This window comes from Bidens hawaiensis, unplaced genomic scaffold (assembly GCF_021521415.1).
Source record: "Bidens hawaiensis isolate Kalapana, Puna unplaced genomic scaffold, B.hawaiensis_p1.1 tig00026381_1, whole genome shotgun sequence".
In the NCBI taxonomy this organism is placed as follows: domain Eukaryota; kingdom Viridiplantae; phylum Streptophyta; class Magnoliopsida; order Asterales; family Asteraceae; genus Bidens; species Bidens hawaiensis.
Genome location: NW_027494244.1, coordinates 145258 through 162477, shown reverse-complemented (window position 1 = coordinate 162477; position 17220 = coordinate 145258). Strand labels below are relative to the sequence as shown.

The 17220-nt window shown below is 33.3% G+C and overlaps 1 protein-coding gene and 1 pseudogene across 2 annotated transcripts; both read left to right on the top strand.

Annotated features, from left to right (window-relative positions):
* The first annotated feature begins 1275 nt into the window (after positions 1-1275).
* On the top strand, positions 1276-6875 carry LOC143573332 (putative disease resistance RPP13-like protein 1). Its single transcript, XM_077058238.1, has 3 exons — positions 1276-2204; positions 3141-6227; positions 6804-6875. The coding sequence occupies exons 1-2, from the start codon at positions 1325-1327 to the stop codon at positions 6212-6214; spliced, it is 3954 nt and encodes a 1317-aa protein (XP_076914353.1). The 5' UTR covers positions 1276-1324; the 3' UTR covers positions 6215-6227; positions 6804-6875.
* LOC143573338 (sister chromatid cohesion 1 protein 3-like) lies at positions 6386-17220 on the top strand (annotated as a pseudogene). Its single transcript, XR_013142412.1, has 11 exons — positions 6386-6473; positions 13539-13797; positions 13875-13921; positions 14007-14080; positions 14162-14220; positions 14266-14274; positions 14769-15136; positions 15855-15966; positions 16042-16175; positions 16468-16799; positions 17215-17220. The product of XR_013142412.1 is annotated as a sister chromatid cohesion 1 protein 3-like (transcript).

The window sequence follows — 17220 nt, the reverse complement described above, 5'->3', positions numbered from 1 at the left end:
AGATGGTGACCTCAACTGCATTCTACCTACCTAGTGGGCCCATCATTAGGTGATCTCACTGTATTATTCTGATAATTCCATTTCTTTTTGTAAAAAATGTTAATAGTTATATCTGGTGTAGTACATGAATGTAAAAGCCAAGTATCTAGGTTTCATTGTGTAAGATAATGTAAAACTGCAAGGTCAGAACCAAAGGCTGGAAACTGAGTAGGTGACTTCCATACATCCAAACTTGTATATTGAACATTACACAACTAACATTATTTTGATCAAAATTATGAAAACACATCTGACATTTAAGTTCAAAATGTCACTAAGTTTGCATCCCTTATTCCCTATCCCTCTTGCGGTATCTTTAAATTCACCACTAACATCAAATGTGAAGGGAGTAGAGGAAATGCATCTCTTGATCCATTTAGTTTGATTTTTTTTTTAGAAACAGTTTTTATATGTGAGGACTATCTTTATTGTGAGTTTTAAGGTACACAAGTTCCTTGAATCTCAGTGCTTTCTTACATGGATCTGAGTTTGAACTCTTCCAATCTCATTCTATTAATTTTCTGTAAGTCGGACTCACCTGTTCAACTTCACATGTTTCTTGAATATTTTTAGCTGACACTAAAGCAAGCATTGCATAACCTCAAATATCCTTTTCATGCACTCTTTTGGAACTCATTCATGAGTGTCAAATAATTATCAAACTTGAAAGGCGGTTTTGCCTTTTCAATTTGTGTAATCACCAACAGGATTATGAAAGTTTAAGGAGTCTCAACAGGATTATTTCAATCATTTAAGTAATAAATAAGACAAGATTGACATGAAGCAACACATAATACACATTTAGTCGTGATTTTTACCACTAAAGCAGTTGATATGGTAGTTGTTCATAATCACTCACAAATCAAGAACTACAATGAGTCTAGGCTATGTTTTTCTCTTGTCATGTTTGATTTCTTTCACCACCATGTTTGTGTCCAAGATATTCTAAGATTTGGGTGATATAATGTCAAATTTCAACACTTATTTATCTTTAATGTTAATAAGCAAATTGTCATGTTCTTTGACTGAATTGAGTAAATCGTTATTGTCGGATTATTCATTATAACAAAAAACAAAATCTAATATGAAAGAGAAAATTGACCCGATGACTTTATATTTTCATCCATATGAGAAGAGATAGGCCTATCTGCTTCTCCTATTTTCTAATTGGTCAATGCAGATTTGCATAATACAAATCAATAACAATGATTGATTGCTGTAAACAACACAAAACAACACAAAACATCACAAAAACACTCGTTTCATCTGCAATCACAACACAATCATGGCTGAAATCGTGCTTTCTGCCTTCCTCGCCGTGCTCTTTGAGAAGCTGGCCACTACGGCTTTGAAAAAACTTGACCACTACAAGGGAATTGATGCTGAGATCAAGAAACTGGAGGGATCGTTAAATCTGATCCAGGATTTGCTTACTGATGCTTCTCAGAAAGAGTTAACCAATCGATCTGTGAAAGGATGGCTGAATGATCTCCAACATTTGGCTTACAACATAGACGACGTACTCGATGATTTGGCAACCGAAGCTATGCACCGTGAGTTCAACGGTGAGTCAGAAGGCATGACCAGCAAGGTAAGAAAGCTAATCCCAACATGTTGCACTAATTTCTCATTGACGCATGACAAGTTTGAAAACATTACGGCTAAATTACAAGAACTAGTAGACCAGAAAACTACTCTTGGTTTAGTTGTTGTGAAAGAGGAAACTAGGCCAAAAGATATAAATAGAAGATTGCAAACCTCTATGGTCGATGCGTCTAGTATTGTTGGACGGCAAGCTGAGAAAGAGGCATTGGTCCGCGAGTTGTTGCAGGATGAAGGAGGTGCTCAAAACTTTAGCATTGTTCCCATAGTTGGTATGGGCGGGGTCGGTAAAACAACTCTAGCTAGACTTTTGTATGATGAACAACAAGTCAAGGATCGCTTCGAGCTCAAGGCATGGGTTTGTGTTTCCGATGAGTTTGATAGCTTCGGTATTAGCAAAGTTATCTTTCAATCCGTGACAAGGGAAACAAAGAAATTTGCAGATCTTAATCTGCTTCAAGAAGCTCTTAAAGAACGCCTGAAGCAGAAAAAATTTCTATTGGTTTTAGATGATGTATGGAGTGAAAGGAGACAAGATTGGGAAACCCTGGTTGGCCCGTTTCATGCATGAAGAAACACTAAGTGACCCCGGGCAGATTATAGGTAATCTGGGGGCTAAGTAATGTTTCCCACGAAGGTTAGGTCCAGCAGAGTAAGTTGTACTTCAGGGAACCTGCAAAACAGACACCGTAAGCTCGTCACTGAGAAAGGGGGGGGTTCCTCCTTGTGACCACCCTCCGGCGTGAGAATCAGTCTATATTGCTCTTTGAATATAAAAGTGTATGAATACTATTAGAGCAGTTATCAAGTAAGTTATACGAGATAATAGATAATGAAATGATAATACCATTTGCTGTCTTTTATAGCCGAAGGTGGGTTTCCAAGGGGTTTAGCCGGCCCAACACGCTACCAACTGTAACCTATGCACGTGCCCTACCTGTGAGTGGTGGATAGGTAGCGGCTGACACAGAGCAGGCGTGCCGTGCACTCTTCGTCTTCTACCAACTGCAGGCTAGGCACGTGGTCTGGCAGGAGTTGGTGGGCAGGCGGCGGCTATTGGTCACAGTGCTGTGGCGTGCTGTCTGCCACGCTGCTGTCAGTGAGCTGTCGCATTCTTGGTCAGATCTTTTGTCTTTACCTCGTCAGGTATCACCCAAAAGATCCTCCATCATACGGACTGGCCCATTTTGGCGGGAGTTTTCCCCCTCCCGCCTTTGCTCATTCTTTCAGGTGACACTGAATATTTGTAAGTGTTAAGCCTTATGCGTGTAGCTATGCTGTGCGGGTAGCCTTCCCTGATGGCTTGTATCCGCAACTGCGGGAACAGGCGGGTTACTTTACCATTGGGAGGCTTTTCCCTGCGTATGCAGCTTGCATACTGCGCGTAGGCTTCTCTGAGCATGGTGGGTCCTGCGGGAGTAGATGGTCTTTGCGCAGACATCCCTGTTCAAGGTGAGTCATGCGGGACCAACTGAGCCCTGCTGGGACCTACCTCTTCAATGCATGTGCTCATGGAAGTAAAATCATCATGACAACACGGAAGTATAAGTTGCTTGAAAAGTTGGGTTATGGTAATCTAACCCAGCTGCAAAGCCTGTCACATGATGATGCTATGTCCTTATTTGCTCTATATGCATTGGGTGTGAATAACTTTGACTCGCATTTGTCACTCAAACCATACGGTGTAGGTATTGTGGAAAAATGTGCTGGCTTGCCTTTGGCTTTGAAAGCACTTGGGAGTTTATTGAGTACAAAAAGAGAAGAAGAAGAGTATTGGAAGAAAGTGTTAGACAGTGAGATATGGGGGAAGGAGGAAATCGTCCCAGCTCTTAGACTAAGTTACCAAGATCTTTCTGCACAATTGAAACAATTATTTGCATATTGCTCCTTGTTCCCAAAAGACTATGTGTTTGACAAGAAGCCATTGGTTCAATTATGGATGGCGGAAGGGTTTTTGTACCGGTCAACCTCAAGTGATTCAACAGGAGAATCCTTGGGTGATGAATACTTTGATGAGCTGCTATCAAGATCATTTTTCCAACATGCACCTAGTAACGAATCATTGTTTGTGATGCATGACCTAATGAGTGACTTGGCGACATCTGTTGCTGATGAGTTTTTTTTAAGGTTCGAGAATGACAATAAGAAGAAAGCGTTGGAAAAGTACCGACATATATCTTTTATTTGTGAGGAGTATGTACGTTACAATAAGTTCGAGACATTTAAAGGAGCTAGAAGTTTGAGAACTTTTATGGCAATGTCTTTTAGGGGTGTAGAGCAAAGTTGGTTCTGGTTATCAAATAAGATTCTGGTTGACTTATTTTCTGAATTACCGTTGTTAAGGGTTCTATCCTTGAGTTATTCTGGAATAAGTGAGGTACCCGAGTCCATTGGTACTTTGAGGCACTTGAGATATCTTAATCTATCTAAAACTCAAATCAAACAATTACCCGAAAATGTTAGCAATCTCTATAATTTAGAGACGTTGATTGTTTTTGGATGTCGTAGATTAGCTGAGTTGCCCAACAACTTCTCAAAGCTTAAAAACTTGCGACATCTTGACATTAGGGATACTCCTCGTTTGAATCACCTACCCTTGGGGATTGGGGGGTTGAAAAACCTACAAACTCTCTCCAAGTTCATTATCAAAGGTGAAAGTGGATATGAAATAACAAAACTCAGGGACTTGAAGAATCTATGTGGGGAAATTTCCATTGTAGGTTTAGAAAAAGTGCAAAATGCAACATATGCATCGGAGGCAAACATTTCACAAAAGAGGCTTAGCACGTTAGAGGTTGTATGGAGTGAAGTGTCACCCAACGCAAAGCTCGAAATGGTGGTCCTTACTGAACTGAAGCCCAATAGTGACTATTTAAAACAACTCAAAATTGTGTCTTATAGTGGATTAGAGTTTCCAAAATGGGTCGCGGATCCCTCGTTTCAATTTATGAAGAATGTGTCAATACGTGACTGTAAAAAATGTGCATCTCTACCGCCACTTGGGCAGCTACGGTCACTTAAAGTGTTGTCTATAAAAGGCCTGGATGGGTTGAAAGTTGTGGGTTTGGAGTTACTTGGGAATGGTAGTGCATTTCTTTCACTTGAAATTCTTCGTTTTGAAAATATGGGAGGATGGGAGAAATGGTCAATCGATAGTGGTGTTGTATTTCCACGCTTGCAAGAGCTTTATATAAAAGATTGTCCTAATTTGGTTGAAGTCTCAGTTAAAGCACTACCTTCATTGAAGGTTCTTGAAATTCATGATTGTCCTAATTTGGTTGAAGTCTCAGTTGAAGAACTACCGTCGTTGAATGTTCTAGCGTTACATACATGTGATAGTGGTTTGCTGAGAAGACTGGTTGAAATAGCTCCAACAATCACCAATCTGGAAATAAAATGCATTTCAGGACTTAATGATGTGGTGTGGAGAGATAAGTATCTTGGGGCGGTTGAAAAATTATCCATAAAGGAGTGTAATGAAATAAGATACTTGTGGGAATCAGAAGCAGTTGCGAGTAAGGTTCTTGTGAATTTAAATGACTTGAAGGTGTCTAATTGTCATAATTTGTTGAGTTTAGGAGAGAAAGAAGAGGGGGATAATTGTAACACAATTACTGATATCTCTTTACCAACAAGAGGACAGAAGCTCAAGTCTATTCAAATTATGAGTTGTACAAATCTGTTGGAAAGTGAGTGGGGAGGACAAAAAATGAACAACATAAGGAGAATGCTTGAAGATGTATATATAGAAGGTTGGGTAAATCTGAAATCAATTATTGGACTGAAATACTTGGTTCACCTCACCACATTGAGGATATTCCGTTGTGAAAATCTGGAGTCGTTTCCGGACAATGAGTTGTCCAATTTGGCCTCGCTGAAGAACCTGTCAATAGTAAATTGTCCAAGAATGGATGCTTGTGGGGTTTGGCCTCCCAATTTGCGTTTATTAGAAATAGGGAAGTTAAAGAAGCCAATCTCAGAGTGGGGCCCAGAGAACATGCCAGCAGCATCACTTGTTGAACTGAAATTATACGGTGGTGAATCAGATGGAGTGATTTGTAGTTGTAGTGAATTGTCTCATCTTCTTCCTTCATCTCTTACTCGTTTTAATATATATGGATTTGAGAAACTCGAATCAGTTTCAATGGGACTCCAACACCTCACGTCCCTTAAACATCTACAGTTTTACAATTGCCCTAAACTGAAACAAGTATCCCTCCATCTCCAACACCTCACCTCCCTCCAGCATCTCAACTTTTACTATTGCCCTAAACTGAAACAAGTATCCCTCCATCTCCAACACCTCACCTCCCTCCAGCATCTCAACTTTTACAATTGCCCTATTCTGAACAAATTATTGTTATTGTCCCATCCGCAAGTACCCCACACCTCCCTCCAACATCTCTCTTTTTCAGAGTGCCCAAACATGATGCATCTACCAGAAATGATGTTACCTTCGCTTTTGGGTTTGTATATATACAAGTGCCCAAAACTAGAAGAAACATACAGTAAAAATGGTAGTGACTGGCCCCACATCTCCCACATCCCCCGTATCGACATAGAGGGATCATAAAGCTATTTTGATGGTCAGTCTCTCTCTCCCTTTCTCTAATGATTTAAAATTAACTCATTTATTTTACTCAAACATGAAACAGTTAAAACAGTTTTATATATGATCTCGATCAGTATCTAGTTGTTAACATGGACTTGCTCACTGATTATTCTCTTTTCCTTTTTTTTAACCATGATGAGACTAAATGGTGAACTTGGTGAGCTTTATGAATATGCTATGAATCACTTGATTTATGATTGTACGTATGTGAAAAAGGCCCGTTAGTATTTTCTTTATCTGAGGAATAATACTCTGCTTTTAAACCCATTACAACCCTATTTTTTGTCAAATGGTCAAATTGGATTTTTTACTTATGTTTTACGAAACTATATTAAAAAAAGTTTACTTTTGGTACAATTTTTTTTTTTATATTCTGAATCATGTCTTACTAATCAAATTCATATGGCTTGAATATAGTTTTGCTAATCCATTTCGACTCGCATATGATATTTGTATCGAATATTTGAAATCTTGCTTTCCTAATACTGTTAAAAATATCAATTTAAGCTGAGAACTAACTTTTATCATTTATGTTTATTTGTCTTTCAAGGAGTATATGCTAGTGAAGTTAGTTGAGGTGTTACGGAGAAAGGAAATCTTGGAGGGCTACAATGTTGTTGCTGCAAAGAATATCAGTTACGAAGTTTATCAAAAGCCAAGAAGTGACCAAAAATTAAAATGAATACATAGCAAAGTTTGGAATCGGAGACAGGGCAACATGAGAACAAAGATGTTGGGTGTACTCCTTTAAACGCTAAAGATATCATATTTACCGATTCATAGTAATAAGATAAAAAAATTAGTTGCTTATAACAGCAAATGCATGAAAAAGAATGTTATACGTTGTGCTGATTCAGCTTATATTATTCTCCTATTTGTTTATTCAATTACACACTACTATATAATGGGTAATCAAGATTCATATTTTGGTCATATACGCGTGTTGGGTCCTGGAATCTAACATGACCTGCTTAGATCATTAAACAGCCTTTCGTTATGTCATATTATGACACTAGTTTTAAAACCCGTGTATTACGCGGTATTTGTCAAAATGATAAAAATAAATAATGTCCGTTATTTGAAATAAATGAACAAAATTCAATGTAAAAAAGATGTAAAGTAACAATAAAAACTCTAGAATACCAAACTTATAAATTTAAGATAATCTCTTTATATACAACACTAGGTTAGAAACCCGTGTATTGCACAGGTTTAAAAAATTATATCTCATTCATTATCTTATTATATGAATTATGCTCTTTATATTGCAAAGGGTGTTGTTGAACGTACATACCCCCCTCATTTTTACTAAATATACCCCATCTCTCAAGTATTTCATTAATACAATTCAAACTTTTTTGTTGTCATTTTGTTATTATTTATTACTATTTTTTTAAAATATTTTAGAAATGATTTTTTCAAAATAGCAAAATATCATTTTTTCTTATTTAAAATAAACATTATTTATTATTTAAAAATATGTTTTTTCCATAATTGTTTTATTTCTTTATATAAAGAAAATCAATTCTTGAACCCTCTTCACGCTCATGTCAGATCGAGGTAGTTGTTTTTTTAATAGTTTTTAGAAATTGTTTGTATTTTTAACCCCTAATGATTCCATCTAAAAACTTCAAGGGCCTTTCAGCAATAATCTGAATCTATTATTATATCCTTTAACTTTAGAATCCAACCCGGATACCCATTAACCCTTATTTGACCCGTAATCTCAACCCGATTATACCTTGAGCCCAAAGCTGTGTTCCCGAGTCTCATTTAACGAGGGGAATGGAAGGAAGGGGAATTATGACAAGAAAGAAAGGTAGGGGAAGAAAAATATGTGATTTAATTTCATGTTCCTGAGTTTAATGAAAAGAAAAGGAAATGAAGAAAAATTAAACATTTTAGGTGTTCCCGAGTTAAAAGGAAAAGAAAATAAAGATACATTTTCCTATTATACCCTTTAAGTAAACTATTATATGGAGTTAGATATAAGGGTAATTTAGGAATTGATAGAAGTTATAATTAGACACAAATATTTTCTTTCCTAATCTCTCCAATTTAGAAGGATGATAATATGCTTAAATTTTTTAGCATTTTTCCTCCTTTCCTCTCCCCTCCCTTTCTTAAATTATTTATTTGAATTATGTATTTATAAGTCTAACAGTATGATTTTCTTTTATCAAGTATAAGTAACGGTGATTCTATAAAACAATAAAAGTAATAATTCTTTAAATCGATAACAATAATAATGGTTTGCAATAATAATTAATCATCTTTTAATTGTATGACAAACAATAATATTAATCTTTACAATAATAATTATTGAAGAAATCCATCGATCATTAATAAACATTCTAATCCCAAACCTAACTCAATTCACATCAAACCTTAATTCATTATACGTGTTGTCTCACTATTAATTAATCCATATTAATATTATTTAACTAGGAATTTTTATCGGTATTTCCCGAAGAGCTTAATCTACCTTTATCTTTCTTGTTGAATCATTGTCTCTTGCTTAATCGCTAAGGTGAGTATTTCACTCCCCTCTTTAACTTATTTTTAACCGTTTTGAGGACATATGCGTTCGTAGATATTTTTATATTATATAGTATTCAACCGCAACTGTTTATCCTTGTGTGTTTATCAGTTTGCCTAACTTGCTATTTGCTTACTTGTTTTATTTGAACGTTATTTGCTTACTTCGGCAACCGATGTCCATTTTTATGGCAACGGTTTAGTCCTTGCTTGGTAACAAATGTCCATTTATATGGATTGGTTGAGCCCTTTCTTAATGGTTTGCTTTCTGTATAATTGTTGACTGTTATGTGCTATGGTTTATCTGTATATCTCACAGGAACAGTTTGCACTTTTACTTATTATTATATAGTGTCTCAAATCTGGTGATTTACTCACTCAACATTGTGTTGACAAAACCTATTTTATTTTTAACGCATATGCAGGTTATCGTGTGATGTGATTTTCAAGCTTGTATTTGATGAAAACTTAGGTTGCATGCTAGAGAAGAAGACGCAAGAATTATAATATTAAATTTTTAGTTGATTTAATTTTAATTTATGTACTTTGGTTAATTTGATGTAAATGATTATTTAATGAAATCTAATAAATACTGTCACATTTATTATTGCATGATAGTACCTTTGAAAAGCTGTAAGCAATCAGTTCACGTCCCGGCATTTCCGCCGTAGGTTGGGGTGTGACACTGATGATAATAAAATATTATTATTATGATCAAGAAAAATAAGCACAAGAGAGTGACATACACAAAAAAGAAATATACAAATAAAAATTTTATAGTTTTTGGTTTGATATTTTAAAAGAAAACTATAAAATGTAAAAAAAAATGTTATAGGGGAGTAATATGTCATATAAAATTATTAAAGAATGAAAAGTCTAGAGGAGGGGATAATACATTTAGTTTCACCATATCTTTTTACTGAACTAACAACTAAAATAGTTTCTATTGGGAAAAAAGATTACCAAAATATTCAAATTTGGGGTTTGATGATATTAATTATTAACCATCCATAACTAATAAAAAATAAACTTGTGTGGCTTATTTCATATCCTTTTTTTTAATTCATGCCTTATGTTATAAATTTATAAGTATGGCAACTACATATTTAGTAATATCGGCAAAGAAAGTGTAATAACAATAAAGTTATAGACATTTTATAACAATTTTTTATTTATAACTTCATATGATCTTAACACATTTACTCAACTCCAACAATATACAAGAAACTTAACGGTTATAGTGGGTTTTATATTTGTGTGTAAAAGTAAAAAAAATTGTGTATTGACCAAACCGGTTCTTATGCGTTGCGCCGATTGACACGACCCATCCATTTGCCAGCTATAAGAGAACACAAGTAGTAAATTTGACCCATTTATTTAAAGGGTCAAATACAAGTTGAACTTGCCCAACATGTTCCAAGTCATACTAATAGTGGGTTTGTTTCGAGTGAAACTTGTTGTGACCCAATACATAAATCAAAGTAAAAAAACCGTTGCAAATGTTTTATTCACAACAAATAAGTATCTCCCTAAAATCCAAACCATCATTCATCCCTTATATCAAACAATTTCGAAATTTTTGCATAAGGGATACAACACAAATAAATCATAATATTAAACAACCAATTTAAAAGAAACAAATTATTATTTCAAACGTCCTACTCATGATCTAACAATGATTTTGTATAGAATCGGTTTGCAACACCCATAATTACAATCATTTCCCTATCATTTATAGCAGTCAATTATACTTTATGGTCTCAACTTGCAAGATTTAAAATTAAAAAAAAAACAAAAAAAAAAGTGTTGTTCCAGTAATAAACAACATAATGATAGTCATCCAAGAAGATATCAATTTTGCTTCATGAATAAACAAAACTCACTATGGTACCATTGTATTATGGGGATCAAAACAACTCTATTTTTATATTAGTTTGGCTCGAAACTCTAATTGATACAAGTTTGTATAATACCTTACCTGCAAATGAAGTATAATAAGCACAATGAATTTCACTATCAGTTAACATGTGACATAAAAAAATTCACATAATAATTAGATATAAAAGAAAGGGCACTAATATGCACCATCATCAATAAATTATTCTCATTAAGTGTTGAATTATGTCATTTTAGCAAAAGTTATTAATACATGTAAAAAAGTTAATTATATAGAATTAAAGTAAAAAGTAATCAAATGAGATGAACAATTTTCGTATTGCTCAGAGTAAAGACACATAGTGACATATTCTGAATTGGTCACTAATAAACTAAAAACATACAACACGAATTTACACACACTAAAATGAATTTCAAAAGTTCTACATACATTCTTTTATTTAATTTTTTTTACTTTATTTACTACTATAAAATCATAGACAAATAATTAATAAGGAATGTTTAAAATATTTATTACTTGTTTTAATTTGATAGTTTTGACTTTCAATGTTGAACAATTATGATGCCACTTGGCACAAAAATAGGACAATTAAGTGCCATGTGACACAACAATGTTTTTATTTATTATAATAGTAGATTTGTTGTCTCATCATCAACCAATATTTACAATTTCAGACCACGTTGCTAGTTACCATAGATAATACAAACTATTATGTTTATGAGTAAAAATTGTACATCAAAGGAACAAACCAACCTAGACAAAGAATGTTATTAGTATTTTCTACTTATTTGACTTTCACATTTCTACACGTTTTATTTTCAAGATATCTTTTAAATTAAATTTCTTGATTATTTTATAACTCAATAGCCAAAATGGTTTTAACTAATGATCCATTGATAGCCGGGATAAATAATGAAAGAAACTAGAAGATTATGAGAAAAAACCGACTATTATATAACCCAATTGTCAAAATTCTTTTTGACATAAGACCGACCTATGGATGGATTGATAGTAGGAATGAGAAGAGATATTAGAAAAATAAGAGGGCAATATTGACCAAGAATGAAAATGAGATTTGACCTGCACATTTTGCAAAAGATAATATCTATTCGGGTTCAATAAATTGATACCGAGAGACGGTAGTTTGTTATATCTTTATCATTATTAGCTTTTTCGAAATGAGACCGAGGAAAGTGAAATTTGAAATCCGTCTAAAGATTTTAGAGATCTGTAATTCTAAAAACGTCAATAAATTGAGAGATTTATAAATAAATCAGAATCATTATCAAATATAAACATGTCATCCCAAATCTTTCTTCAAACGGCGCCGTTTCTTCCTTCCCGCCATTCATTCCATTTTCCCACACGTTTTAACCCTAAATTTTAACCCCCCTAAAATAAAATCACTGTTACCATTAGAATACAGTTTCATGCATCATATTCGAAGCTAGAAAAATGTTTTACTTGCACAATCTGCTTAAAAGAAAGAGTCCATTGGGTACAGTGTGGATTGCCGCACACCAAAACAAGAAAAAAAATATAAAAAACTTAACATCTCATCCACTGTTGGTTAGTTACTTAGTTAGTTCATTTGGGTTTTTTCTTAAAGCTTGGATTTTTATTGTTTCTTGAGCCATTGATTAACTGTTTAGTCATCAGGGTTTGTTTTCTTTATGGGTTTATGGCTATTCTTTATGTCATGTTGAGTGACATTCAAGGCATAAAGATTATACATTGTGTGAATTTTAGCCATTCAAGTGTTTGAGTTATGATTATTTTATGAATCAGAAATTTTAAAATGTAACTAACTGCTAGAACAAACTGCTGTATTTTTTTTTATTTTTTTTTTGATAAAGGATGGATTTTTTTATTATTTTTGTTGATTTTGAACCATTGATTTATGTTTGATTAAATGTTTAGTCATTCGGGTCTCTTTTCTTTATGAGTTTATGATTGACTGATTGCTGTCTCAAGATTATTCTTTTTGTTATGATATACATTGTGTGAATTTTAGCCATTGAAGTTTGTGAGTTTTGATTATTTGATGGATTAGTGAAATTTAAAATGTAACTAAATGATAGAATTGCTGTAATTTTATTTCTGTATTTTTTATTTTGGTTCAAGCATGGATTTTTGTTTTTGAACTGTTGATTTGTGTTTGATTAAATGTTTACTCGTCAGGGTTTGTTTTCGTTATGACTTTTGAGTTTATACTATTAATTATTTTTAATTATACACATATATATTAACTTACAGTACTTTTATGATTGATTGGTGTTTCAAGATCATTCTTTTTGTCATGATGAGTGACATTGAAATTATAAAGATTATTAAATTGTGTGAATTTTGGTTATTAAACGATTTGCGAGTTCTAATTATGCGATGAATTCGAAAACTTAAACTGTAACATAATGCTAGAGTTGCTGCAATTTTCAGGCTCTTTGATGAGATGCATTAAAGAATCTTATATTAATCAACATGCTATAAAGATTTATATTTTGTAATATATTTCATTAATATTTTTAGTTGATCAACCTTTTTTGATATTACACTGATGCATAGATTAAACTTTTGTAGAGCAAATAATGAATCTTTATTTAAAAAACTTTTTTTTTCAGTATAATAATCTAGATAACACATAATGTAACTAAAAGCTACAATTTATATAATTTCAAGCTTTATGATGAGACGGGTTAACGAATCTAAAATATTTCAACATGTTATAATGATATATATGTGTTTCGTTAATATTTTATTTGTTCATGGCGTTTATTCTTATTTTCAAGATTCCCTTGATTTTCAAGATGATATCTTTGATGTTACTCTGACACATGGTTTAAACTTTTGCAGAACAAATAATAAACCCAGCAGTTCCGATTGCTTTAAGATTGTCGGGTTTCTTCTTTTCGGCATTGTTAGAATTTATTCAAAGAAAGTTGAATATCTCCAGAAAGATTGTAATCGATTTACGTGTAGCAATAAGCAAGGCGTATGCAAATGTTGACGTTAATCTCCCTAAAGATGCAAATCAAGCAAAGTATGAATCCATTACTATGCCTGACAATTTTGCCCTTGATTCGGTTAATATTGATGATTACAACATAAACGGGTATTCCTATTTGCCTTTTTTCATTCAAGCTTTAATTCATGTCATTTGATGATCTAAATCATAGTTTTGAATTTTAGGTCCCCAGATAGCCATCTTAGGCCCAACGAAGATATTTCGATTACAGGTAATGTGTTATAATATTAAGTTTGATATTATTATTATTGAACTTATGATATCTAAAGTTTTTTAGTAAACATATTATTGTTTAGACTATAGGCCAGCCAGTTTTCCGAAAAACAGACTTGGAACTCCTGCAGGATATATTATGATCAATGTTGATGAGGTAAGTGTGGTACTTTAGTTTTGTTTTGGCTGAAAATCGAGTAATATGGAAGTTTAAATTAAGAATTTTGCATTTTTGTAGGATGCATCTCAAAATCCATCTACTTCTGAGGCTCGTCCCGGGCCAAGGTCAGTGCACGTGTATGCTTCCTTGGTTTAATACTATTCCTTTATTTAATACTATAGGCAAGATTTGTGGAACTGATAATCGAACCAAAAAACAAATTAACAGTTCAGTTAATTTTTTGTGATTCTGGTTCGGTTTTTGTTCTTTTGCACGCCCCTAGTGAAAAGAGGTGTCAAGTTTTGTATTTACATTTTTTATGATTTGTTTTTGAATATATGATTAAAAAAGTCAAACTCTTGTTAAATTTCTTTTTTTGTCATTTTAAGTTTAGTTAAGGTCCATATTTCAGACAAGATTTAAAAACACTGACCGTGTCATACTAATCACATTTCTTGTTGAAATACTAAAAATACGCAATAATTTCAATAACCATCAAGAAACAAATTTCATCATTCTTGGAAAACTAATGTGTTTTTTGTAACTTTTGTAATAAAGATGCTTTCTTTGCAACGGGTCAGTCATAATAGATTGAGTTAGCAACACTTTTGTTTTACCCTTTAAAGTCATTCATAAACATATTTAGAATAATTATTACGATTGATTAATCTTGTTTTAAATGCAGTTCTCAACCTCACATTGGACATTCTACCATTCACAGTTTTCAAGATCCTGATACTAATCCTAATCATCATGTAGAATCTATTGACACTTCTATTAACGATGATGAGGTCAACGTGGCACCAGTTGAAAAACCTCGTATTAATAATCCCATTTTTGATAAGAGTTCTCTAGTTCCATATCTTCCTGACAGGGTGGAAACGGACCCGGATACAGTGGAGAAGATTTCAAAAATAAATAATAATTCATCAAATTTAAACGATATCCCTGACAATGGTGGTCCCCCGTCACTACCTAAGCTAACGACACAAGAATCTTTTCATACTGAACATGATCATGTCCGAGATAGCTCTGGATCACAAGTCTCGTTTGGTGAGTAACGTTTTTTTTAAATGTTGGCAAAATGGGCGGGTTTTGGCCGATTGGTCAAAACATGTGATTTTTGTAATATTATTATAATTATTTAGTTTTCTCGTGTGCGAACATATTTTTGTAATATTATTATAATTATTTAGTTTTCTCGTGTGCGAACATGATTACATGAAATATGTAGTTTTAATACACTTTTAATATTAATAGGATTAGGAGGTTTTATGCTTTAGAAAAATACTTTGGGCCCGTTTGACTTGGCTTGTAAACTATCAGTGAGCTGTTCGGTTTATGTTGGCTCAATTAATAAACAAACTAGCATGAACACATGTCTTGTTCGTTCATTTACGTTTGTGAAAGTTCATTTATATTTGTTTATGTATGTTTGGTTATGGTTTTTGGTTTATAGCCATTTCATTATGTTCGTTTGTTTAAATATCAGTTCAAATATATCCATTTGTTTATTTGATTATGCTTGTTATCCATTCGTTTAGAATATTAACAAATGAACACGAACAGATTCACTTTCTTAACAAACGAACATGGACAAGAAAAGCGTTTATGTGTCCATGCTTGTTCAGTTTGTTTGCAGTCTACCTTTGAGTTTTTTAGCTAGTTTTCATTCAACCTTTTATTAATTTAAAAATAACCCAATTGTAATATTTTATAAAATGTATAGAAATTGCCCCTTTAAATAAATAATGGCTTATATCATGTGCAGGGTTAGCACCATCTTCATCAAGGGCAAAACGGTCTTCGGAGCCCGCACCGCCCCCACCAAGGGCAAAGCGGAGAAGGATAAAATATGATCAAGCTACGGTCTTGAGTAACGAGTACAATTTTATTAGTTGATGATGTTACATTACAATTTGTTATTTTTTTATGAGGTGTTGTTTTGGTTAATATAGGTTCATGAAAAACGCTATAGACGATGCTAAGGGTTTGAAACGGAAAAGAAAAAGAATTTCTTCTTTTTTGGATGTTTATAGATTAAACAATGCCTATAAGAAATAAAAAGTCCTTGTTGACCTAATAATTACTGGTTAGTTTTTTTTTAATACTGTTTCAGTTTGTTATACACTGACTACTCTTATAGTTTGACTTCTTGGATACTACCTTTTAATGTTTGACTTCTTAATGTTAACATATTTTTTGGTCAAAACAAGCCGACATAGAGTTCCACTATTTAGTCATTTACATGTGTTCTGAGTTTAAAAAAAATAATTAAAAGTTGCATTACAAAAGAACATGCTTTTGACGTTGACTTTTTGATTACCACCCTCTTGATTTTGACTACAAGATAATATGAGTTGACTTTTGAAGTCATTGTGCAGGTTTATGTGACAATATTTCTCAAATGCATTACTGTTTAGTTAACGTTGAACAGGCGAATCCTGATGCAATGGAAATTGAGCGTCTAAATGACAATGTTGACCACCAAACGATACCAATAAGCTCTCCACAGCTCGCGGACGAAAATACCCCTGCTTCCAGTACTGGTGTAGGGGCGAAATCCTGTCAGGCAGGGACAAGCGAAGGGTCCACACCCGGCCCTGCATTATCTACTAGATCATTTAATATGTCTGATACTGAAACACAATTTTCTCAAAGTCAACATGATAACAGTGGTGGTTTATATGATATCCCTGAGGGGGACGGAATTGAAGTATGTTTTTTTTATTAACATCAAATTGTTGCTTTTATATGGTTTCATGTTGAATATTCAAAATATAAAACTCAATTGCATGCTTGCTTCGGAGCCCGTACACCAAGTATGTTCATCTTTGACTTTTGAGAGTCAGCCAAGTTTTATTTTTTTGAATTAAAATATAGAAAATATTTAATTTTTCCATAAGAATTTGCCAATTTGGTTAATATGTTTATTAAGCATTTGGAGATTTTTAAAAACTAAAGAAAACTATGTCCAATTCAAGTACAGAAAGAACTATGCTTGACTATCTATAGTCAAAAGCGGACTTTTGTTTTCTTAACAACATATGCTTGTATTTTTTTTGTAAGTTTAAAAGTATGTCAATTTTGCATCCTATAAGTATCATGTTTGACCCGTGAATATAATACAGGTTTGA

Coding starts and splice junctions, on each gene's coding strand:
- LOC143573332 (XM_077058238.1), top strand. CDS start 1,325: ATGGCTGAAATCGTGCTTTCTGCCTTCCTCGCCGTGCTCTTTGAGAAG. Junction 2,205..3,140: donor AACCCTGGTTGGCCCGTTTC/ATGCATGAAGAA, acceptor CCTACCTCTTCA/ATGCATGTGCTCATGGAAGT.